Raw genomic sequence first — 10,353 nt, forward strand, 5'->3', positions numbered from 1 at the left:
AGTATGGGTAGTATAATAAAATTTGTTAATTCTACTGCCTATTCAATTTTGAAATACATATTTTTAATATGTATGCAATTATATTTACAAGTCATATACTGCCACTAGCATATGGTGTTATTGATCCAGAGAACGATGCTGCTTGGTCGTGGTTCTTTGAGCAATTCAAGGAAGCATATGGCGAGAGGGAAAACACGTGCATCGTTTCAGATAGGAAGAGAGCATCATCAAATCTGTATAGAGAATGTATCCAACGATACCATATTTTGCTTGTATATGGCATCTATGGAACAACGTATATAAGAAATTCAACCATTCAAAGTTGAGCGAGATATACTTCTCAATGGCAAAAGCATACACAGAGGCTGAATTTGATATTCTAATGGATAAGGTGGAGAAGGTAGATATAAGGGTGAAAGAATACTTGAAATTAGTTGGATACGAAAAGTGGGCAAGGTTGTATGCACTTGTTAACAGGGGATGGACCATGACGTCAAATATAGCTGAGTCAATCAATGCCGCACTTGTGTCAGCAAGAGAATTGCCAAAATACGACTTCCTCGAAGAAGTTAGGAAGATGTTTGGACGTTGGAATTGCAGTAATCGGAAAGAAGCTTCACACACGTACACAACGCTGGGAAAAAAATACCAGAAAATGCTTTCTTCGAATGAGGCAATGTCTACACGTATGACTGTAAGTATTTTTCTAAGTCATTGTATCATGTATTTAGCCCTGGTACAAGATATATTTATTTCTGATTCTAAGGATGCATTCAGAATCAAGTAATCAAATGCATTCATAATTGCCAATAGCCATGTTTTCTGTTTTATGAAATGTTTAAAAAACTGATCATTATATGTATACATTACTTGTTTATACATTTGCATTTCATTGGTTGCATTCAATGGCTTTGTTTATAATGAGATGCACCTCCTAAGCAAATATACCGTATGTTACTGTATATCACTGTTTTGATTAGTTAAAATGTCATCAACTTTAATATTCTGCCAGCATAAATGTAGACTGTATTACCCGATATTGGATATATTTTATTGTATATCACTGTATATCTTTGTATTTTATATATACATATTTTTTTTGAATTCAATATATATGATAATTCTGTATATTTTATATGTTCTTTTATTGTATATATCTATACTTTATTTAATACGTATCTTCTTTGGGACATATATGACTTTTAAAAAATGTTCAAAACTTATAGGTCTATGTTTAAATGTAGGTTGTACCATCAACCGAATACTTCCATACGGTGAACGATGAAGGAAGGCATTACACCATTTGCCTCTTAGAGAGAAAGTGCAGTTGTGGGCGGTTCCAAGTTGACGAATTACCATGCCCACACGCTTGGGCTGTCTTGAAGAGCAAGTTTCTAATGCTAGAAGATTATTGCTCGGACTATTACACCAAAGTCTGTGGTAATGACATACGAGGTGCCCATGTATCCGCTGCCTGACCAGAATGAATGGAAGGTACCAGCACATATATCAGAGGAAGTTGTCTTACCCCCTAAATAGAAAAGACCTCTTGGAAGGCCAAAGAAGAAGCGCGATAAGCCGTTAAGTGAATTATTGCAGAAGAAAAATCAACGTGTAGCATATGTGGGCAGGAAGGACATAATAAGCGTACTTGTAGAAATGCTCCACGTAGGACTTAGTTCATGTTCTGACTTGTATTATTGGTGACATAATAACCGACGATATTTTGGAATAATAGATATTGAATTGTTGGTTTATTGGATTTTTGCGTGATAATTTCTTTTTAGAAATATAATTTATAAACTGCTAAACACATACTGCATTTATATGTTGAATAAATATGTAAACACAAAGGTTCTGTTGAACAATCTGCTGAATAGATGTGAATATAAATTGCAATACACATGCAAAACAATCATAATACATTAGAATACCGATGAAAACAAAATGCATTATGCATACAGTAAAATCTCATGAATATATTAATCTACTGAATATATTTGAACAATGTGTGAATATAAAATGCAGTACACATACAGTATTATCTCTTGAATTTATCTCAAAACATGATGAATATACAATCTGCTAAATAATCTGAATACATATATACATATGAATATAATCTGCTAAATATATCTGAATAATGTATGTGTATACAAAGAATGCAGAGCAATCTCCTTAATGTATTAATCTCCTGAATATATTTGAATACATGTATCAATCTCCTGAATATACAAAATGCAGAGCAATCTCCAAGTATTCTTTCACCCTAATATTTTTTAAAAATACAGTAGACATACAGTACCAATACATGATGCATATAAAACCTGCTATATATATATATATATATATATATATATATATATATATATATATATATATATATACACACACACACGCACACACACATCAGCTGAGTACACATGACTACATCCTGTTGAATAGTAACTACTGCACAAAATANATATCAGGACCCCTGTGCGGACCGCACAAAACGAACTGCGGCCGCACAGCCCTACCTGACCCTGTGCGGACCGCACAAAGACGACTGCGGCCGCACAGCCCTCTACCGCGCCCGCTTAAAGTCGACCGCGGCCGCAATGACTCCCTCCTCCGCGGTCGCACACTATTTTTCGCGGACCGCGCTAGCGGGTTCAGAGAGCTGAAATTGCTCTGAACCTGCAATATCTGAGTTTTTAAGCCTAAGACTTCCCGGAACCTACCCGAAACTCACCCAAGCCCTCAGAACTCCAAACCAGATGTGCATACTAACTTAAAAACATCATACGAACTTATCCGTGCGATCAAATCGCCAAAATAACCTCAATAACCATGAATCAAACCTCAAAATCAAGAACTTTTTCCTCAAACTTCATCATGTATCAAATTTAGCAATTTAGGTCCAGATCACGTCAAACAACGTCCATTTTTCACAGAAACATCTTAAATCATATATAAGACCTGTACCGGGCGCCGGAACCAAAATACGGGCCCGATACTAACATGTTCTAATTAAATTTCATTTCAAATTTCCTTAAACAATTTCAGAAAATAATTTATTTCAAAAATTCATTTCTCGGGCTTGGGACCTCGGAATTCGATTCCGGGCATATGCCCAAGTCCCATATTTTTCTACGGACCCCCCGGGACCATCAAATCACGGGTCCGGGTCCGCTTACCCAAAACGTTGACCAAGGTCAAATTAATTCATTTTTATAGTCAAAACTTATCATTTTTCACACAGTTTCTCATTTAAGCTTTCCGGCTACGCGCCCGGACTATGCACGCAAATCGAGGTAACTCTAAATGAGGTTTCAAGGCCTCAGAGTCATGAAATTTAATTTAAAACAGGTGATATCACACTTATGTAACGCGATCCGAATTAATCAGGATCCCATGCTGGACACAGAGGGAAAAGAAAGGTAGAATCGCATTTGGCTCATTATTGACACATCCTTGCCAGCTTGATTGCTTTGTTTTTCTCATCGAAAATGTTCATGACAAGATTGTTTTGGAATTCTCCAATTTACTGTCGGTGGTTCAACAACACTACCTGCTAGCTTTGTATCTTCCCACCCAAAAAAAAATTTAGATTTAAGTTATTCGTAATTTCAATCAGCCAGTATACCGTAATACAGATGCATTAAAAGGGCAAAGACATCGCTTTTAGCCCGCCGCCGAAACTATTTACATTTTATAGCAGTAACAATATATAGAGAATTTATAGTATATGTTTGTATATACCATACCTAAATATATATAACAATGTGTGTATATATATATATATATATATATATATATATATATACACACACACACGCACACACACATCAGCTGAGTACACATGACTACATCCTGTTGAATAGTAACTACTGCACAAAATATTGAAACAACATGAATATTTGAAATTATAAACTGCTGAGGAAACACTGTGGATACAGTGCATACAGTGAAACACATGAGTTTTTTCTTAAAAGAACACCATCTTTACCAAAAAGATATTCAAAGTGTATCTACATAAAACTATCTTCCAATACTATCTTCCAATTCTAAAACTATCTTCACCGAAAACTATTCTAAAACCATCTTCACAGAAGTGTCCGAATCAGTGAATTGCCTAACAATCTTTGAGGGTGCTTCATTCTCGCTAATGACATCAGCATCTATCTTCCGCATAGCATAGTCCCAAAGGAGGGCACCATATCTTTGATGGAGTAAATTGGTATCAAATGTTATTTGTGGAACCAAACCAAAAGTGCTCAGCTACTCTGCGTATGCCGCGACATGCAACCCACAATCCCTGAAAATATGGACTGACACAAATAAAAATAATTCATATTATTAATTATATAAATGATACAAGCAAAAGGATTGGTTACATACATGCTCCCATAATTTTGTTGAGGCAGATTCGAAATGAAAACAACATCAAAGGGATCGGTTTATGCCTTGTCATTTTATGTCATGAGACCAATCTATGCCTTGCTTATCTCTGTAAAAATCACTAATTGATAGATACAGAGGTACAAGCTTATCTATCTCAGAACCCACATAGGCTTCATGACTTGCTGATCTGTAAGAGTCATATACTTTGATACATCTCTCCTTGAATGAGACAACTGCCAATATCTAATGAAGTTTGTCCTTCAAGTTGACTGGTATCAAGACATTGTCAACAGTATGCCATGGTATATTATCAAGCAATCTGTAGCCCCTAATGTACTCACATACCACATCCTCTTTTTTGGCTACACTTGCATTACTATCTGTATCAGCATACCTGTCGAAGATTTCAGCAATTCTTGTCTTGAATATACAATCAACAGTTGTAAATTTGAAGGTGGTGGTTTGGTTGTACTTGCCCTTCTTTCTCAGTTAGTAAAATATGACATCAATGTGCTATATATTTAATTGAATACATAGCGTCAGTTTATTGAATGAAATCAATGAAAACAAACTGCATTGAAGAAACTTTATATATACAGGTATTGTATGTTGAAGAAAATCATTATAGAAGGCAGTACTGCTTGAAAGCAATGGAATGTAATGTATACAGTTAGATACATATTGTTGAATACATCTGAGTATTAAATACTGCATACAGTTAAATACATACTAATAACTATGATTTTGCTATGTATCAGTCATTCATTAAAAAAATAATAAAGAATACATACATGTTTTAACAAATTGCTAGACAAAATAGAGAAACAACTAGCAATCTGAATACATTTAGATACATTGAAAATAGAGAACTCATTGAACTAAAACAACAGCAACAGATAATACTGTCCCAGAAACAGTGAATACAGTATTTAACTGTATTTCTGTTAATATGTGATACATCTCTTTGTATCCCAAGAACATTGAATACAATATTTAACTGTATTCCTGTTAACACAGAATACATCTCTCTATATATTAACTGTACAATATAAATATGAAAAATTCATGATTTGTATGTCACTAACAAAATTGTGAAATATACAATTAGACAAACCAAACAGGGAAATATGAATTAAAATGAATTCAGAAAGATTATATCTTACATTGTCATTCCATAGTTTACCGTCAAATGAGAGAAGGTAAAACAAATTTCTTGAAGTGATTTGACAACTCCAAAATCCAACGGTATAGGCAGTGTTGACTTATTTTTCTTGTAATGGTCTTCCATATCATTTCTACAAGGAACTGGAAAAAATATTATATCCAATTTCTAATTGATAAAATCATATTATACATATCGGAAAAAAAACTTACTTTTGATCATGTTTAGCAAGAAGACCATCACGAACCCATTTCTCATATTCCTGAATGACTAGTGTAGGATGTGGCCCCGATATTAAATCATCTTAAAAGGGGTGTTTTTGTCAAATATGGGAGTCAACTTTACCGAGGTGCCTAGTTCATTAAAATCATTAATAGAGATAACTAATTATGTACGTGATGGGAAAATAGATCATAACTTTATAATACATATTTTTGTGTATAATAATTTACTAACCGGCGGAGTCGAAGTTTGTCTCGTAAGGCAAACCATACCATTGACTTGGATGCCGATTCCTATGAGAGGGTAATGGAGTTGAATCCACCTTTTTTGGTGCATGATGTATCACAATTCTAGTTTCTGGAATTTGACTTGGAAGAAACTCATCCGCCAACTCAAACCGTGATACATGTACTTCACTGGATACACCCTCGTCAGATTTATTGGTATGATACACGGCACCTCAGATGTAGTATTCCCCTCCATTATTACTTCCCCACAAACAGGATTAACCTATGTAGATGTATTTAACATGTCTGCGGTTGAAGTAGCATGTGGGTGTTGATCGGAATGAATGTCGACGTTCAGCTTTCTTTGCATGGCCTAATAACATAACCAATAGAATATATTAATATAGCAGATTTTTTCAGGAGTGTATTCTGTTAATGTATGCATATGTATATGTGTGTATTCTAAACCATGTATGTTTATGCATACATGGTTCAATTCAAGTGTATTCTGTATTAAAGTGTATTCTGAACCATATATGTTTATGCATACATGTATGTTCAGGAGTGTATACATGTGTATTCTGAACCATGTATGATAATCAAATATATTTTAAAATATGTATTTAGATAATACCGCCTCATATGTATAAATGAATTAACATGTATAGACTTGTGTTCTGTAATGTGTATGTTCGTGTATATATGATTATACTGAATAATAGTAAAAACTAAATTGCAGTATATATTCTGAATATAGTTATATAAACATATAGTAAAGAGATTAAAAACTGTTTACCTATGAATTCTCCTCAACAGCTATATCACTCTGTGTTTGGCATTTGAGATTATCTGGCAAGTTCGCATCAAATGACATTTGAATACCATCATCATGTCTCCCGGTATATTTCTTTCTCTGGTATACCCTTTCTGAATTTTGATTGGCTTTAAGCTGGTCAGAAAGCTTTTTGAAATTTTCATCGATCAATGTTCGTAGAGAAGTGAACTCGCCCATCATCTAATCAATACACAAATAATTAGAGAGGTGTTAGAAAACTATATGAAAGTTAATACATAAACGGTAAAGTATAAAAAGGTTTTACCAATACTCACACAATCTTTGAATGAATTTAGATCCTTCCTCAAAGAAGACAAATCATCTGCTTTCTCTTCTGATGGCTTCTTAACATGCATTTCAGTTTCTTTGATTTCAGTTATGCCAGCAGGAGGAGTCTTGGATTGAGGTATTGCCGACACATGTGGGATTGGACTCTCTGCAGTTGAGGGATCTATAAGTTGTTGTTTGCGCTTTTTGTGAGGCGGTGATGAAGATGGACCAACACTTGCATCATGTTTCTTCTTAGGCTAAAGAGGCGGCGTAGGACTAAAGTCATCCGAATCATCTTCATTGTTGTCTGAATGAGTAGGAATATTCACTACATCAACGTCTTCTGGAGGAATCTAAATAACAACAAGCTCTATATCGCTTGGTTGAATGTCACTGTAAATAATCTGAAAATAGAAATACCCCCTAAATGAACAACCTTTGCTGAATGATCACAAAATTATGCTCATTCAGTTACATATGTATCTATAAACTGTTTTCTGTATTCTTACGTATTCCTGTTAAATTGTAAAACAGAGAAATAAGGTGTATGTTGTATGCAACTGTATTTAATATTGAATCACACACTGTATTATGTAGTATATAATATGTGCTATAATTTTGAAACAGGGACATTGATGTATGATGCATTGAACTATATTTCAATGAAAATTTCAAAGATGATTTCACTATCAGAAATATATGCTTAAAAAAAATTCAGCCACTTAACAAAATAGTAAATTACCATGTTTCCCTGGTCATTGAACATGTCGTTCATCAAATAAGAATAAGCTGGCTGGTTGACAGTGGATTTCCAATTGAGTATTCTGGGTATCAGTTATCAACTCGCCGTGCAATTTTGGGGTCAACATTTGAACAGCACTCGTAAAACCATACTTGCATAGCGAGAGGCATCCCCGCTATCCTATAGTACTTCTTCTGAGAATTCATCTTCTTGCTAATAAATCTAACAAGGTTTTGGAATGCATACTTACCCCATGGATAATCAGAATATCTCCCACTCTCGACCAAGTCAAAATGTTTTCTTGGGATGGCAAAAGCGTTCTTCTCGGTGGAAAATATGAAACTGTGTATGAAATACAACACAACTATTTTGATGGCATCCCCATCGTTGTGATGACCCCAATTATTGTCATCAAAGCATTTCAACAAATCTTCTTCTTGATATTCTTTGCACCGTGTCACGACCCTAAACCCAAACCCGGTCGTGATGGCGCCTCTCGTGAAGACAAGGCCAGCCGACACACTTCCAATTCACTATAAGCAATTTAAATAAATAAATACTAAGTCTTTAACAGAAATAAAATCTCAAAATAACAGTATAAGTTGTGGAACTAAAAACCAACACAGCCCGGCATCGGGGTATCACCAGTCATGAGCATCTTAAACAATACTACGTTTGAAAGTCTACTCCACTACTACCTAACTGAATTAGAAAGGAAATAAGATAGAGGGAGATTGCACTGGGCTGCGAATCGCCGGGCAGCTACCTAGTAAATCTCCGGAAATCTGCTGGACAGCTCTCCACCCTCGCTAGCAGGACCTGTAGCGCCCGAATCTGCACACAGGGGTGCAGGGAGTACTCCAACTCAGTGAGTAATAACAATAAATGAAGACTGCGCGATGTAAAATCACGTTAAGCACAACATTAAGCTATAAGAGGCAAAACAAAATCAGTAAACATAACTAAACAGTGAAATCTCATAAAACACCTTTTAAACAGTTTCAACAACCATAGAAAGAGCAGCTAGGAAAGGTAAAACACATAAGAACTGCCCCATCGGGCCTAGTAACAACAGAATCAGCCCCTCGGGCAATATCACAGAACAATACCAGCCCCTCGGGCTATATCTCATATCACAGTGGGTACCCGCGCTCACTAGGGGTGTACAGACTCCGGGAGGGGCCCCTTACGGCCCAAGCACAATTTCAAGCCATCTCGTGGCATCATAAACAGGCTCTCGGCCTCATATAAATCTCAAGCCACCTAGTGGCGTACAATCTCAGGCTCTCGGCCTCATTATCATAATCAATATATCACTGCTGCGGCGTGCAACCCGACCCAAAAGTATTCGCACATCACAGGCCCTCGGCCTTACTCAGTCAGAATCTCATAAGCCCCTCGGGCATCAGTAAAACATGAAGCTCAGCTCAAAATATCTTTTAAAAAAAATATTATTTAAAGTGTTTAAAACAGAATAATATAGCTGAGTTTTAAAATAGTGAACATATAGCATGACTGAGCACCAATATGAAATCAAACAGTGAGGAAAAATATCATTTAAAAATCCCCTAAGGGTTCAAACAGTTGGCATGAAGCCCACATATGGCATTTAGCCCAAAATATAATAATATCAACAATTAACTGTCAAATACGCAGTAAAATAGTCATTCGGGATGGACTAAGTCACAATCCCCAACGATGCTCGACCCCACGCTCGTCATTTAGCGTGTGTCTCACCTCAACATAGCTGAACGCTGTGAAATTCCGGGGTTTCATACCCTCAGGACAACATTTAAAATCATTACTCACCTCAATCCGGCCCAAACTCTAGCTCGCAATGCCTTTGCCCCTCGAATTGGCCTCCGGATGCTCCGAATCTACCAAAATCAGAACGTAATCATCAAAATATGCTAAAGGGACAAAGCCCACTCAAAAATAACCGAAAAACAATGCGAATCCCGAAATTACCAAAACCCGACCCCCGGGCCCACGTCTCGGAATGCGATAAAGTTTACATCATTAGATTCCTTATCTCCCCACGAGTTCATACATATCAAAGTTCCAAAATCCAACCACAAATTGTCCTCCAAATCCTCAAGTTTAGGTCTCCAATACCAAGCCCTAGTTTCCTCAGTTTTTACCCTTAATTTCCACTAATTTCATGATTAATCCATGGAAAAATGATCACGAACTCAAGTAATGAAGCTTAGAGAACTTACCCAACTGATTCACCTTGATTTTCCCTTGAATTCTCTGCCCTAGCTCGTTTCCCGTCTTCAAAAATGGAGTTTTTAGCCAAAATCCGCGAAGAGAAATATTATATACTTCTGGTCCAGGGATTCCGCATCTGCGGCCATATTACCGCTTCTGCGGTACCGCATATGTGGTCCAAGAACCGCTTCTGCGGTCCTCACTTATCCTCCAGCTTTCCGTATCTACGATGCACCAGCCGCACCTGCGCCATCGCAGGTGCGGTTCACCAACCGCTTCTGCGGTTTCTGCCTCCCTC

At 36.4% G+C, this 10,353-nt stretch overlaps 1 protein-coding gene across 1 annotated transcript; it reads left to right on the top strand.

Annotated features, from left to right (window-relative positions):
- Positions 1-343: 343 nt before the first annotated feature.
- Positions 344-1,478, top strand: LOC109218222. The gene is made up of 2 exons (XM_019382575.1): positions 344-694; positions 1,245-1,478. The coding sequence occupies exons 1-2, from the start codon at positions 344-346 to the stop codon at positions 1,476-1,478; spliced, it is 585 nt and encodes a 194-aa protein (XP_019238120.1).
- The last annotated feature ends 8,875 nt before the right edge of the window (positions 1,479-10,353 follow it).

The sequence above is a fragment of the Nicotiana attenuata genome, unplaced genomic scaffold, assembly GCF_001879085.1.
Source record: "Nicotiana attenuata strain UT unplaced genomic scaffold, NIATTr2, whole genome shotgun sequence".
NCBI classification, from domain to species: Eukaryota; Viridiplantae; Streptophyta; class Magnoliopsida; order Solanales; family Solanaceae; genus Nicotiana; species Nicotiana attenuata.

Bases quoted from the DNA above. Each gene is read 5' to 3' on its own strand.
- LOC109218222 (XM_019382575.1), top strand. From the start codon at position 344: ATGGCAAAAGCATACACAGAGGCTGAATTTGATATTCTAATGGATAAG. The intron at 695-1,244 runs GTAAGTATTTTT...GTTTAAATGTAG, and splicing joins CAATGTCTACACGTATGACT to GTTGTACCATCAACCGAATA.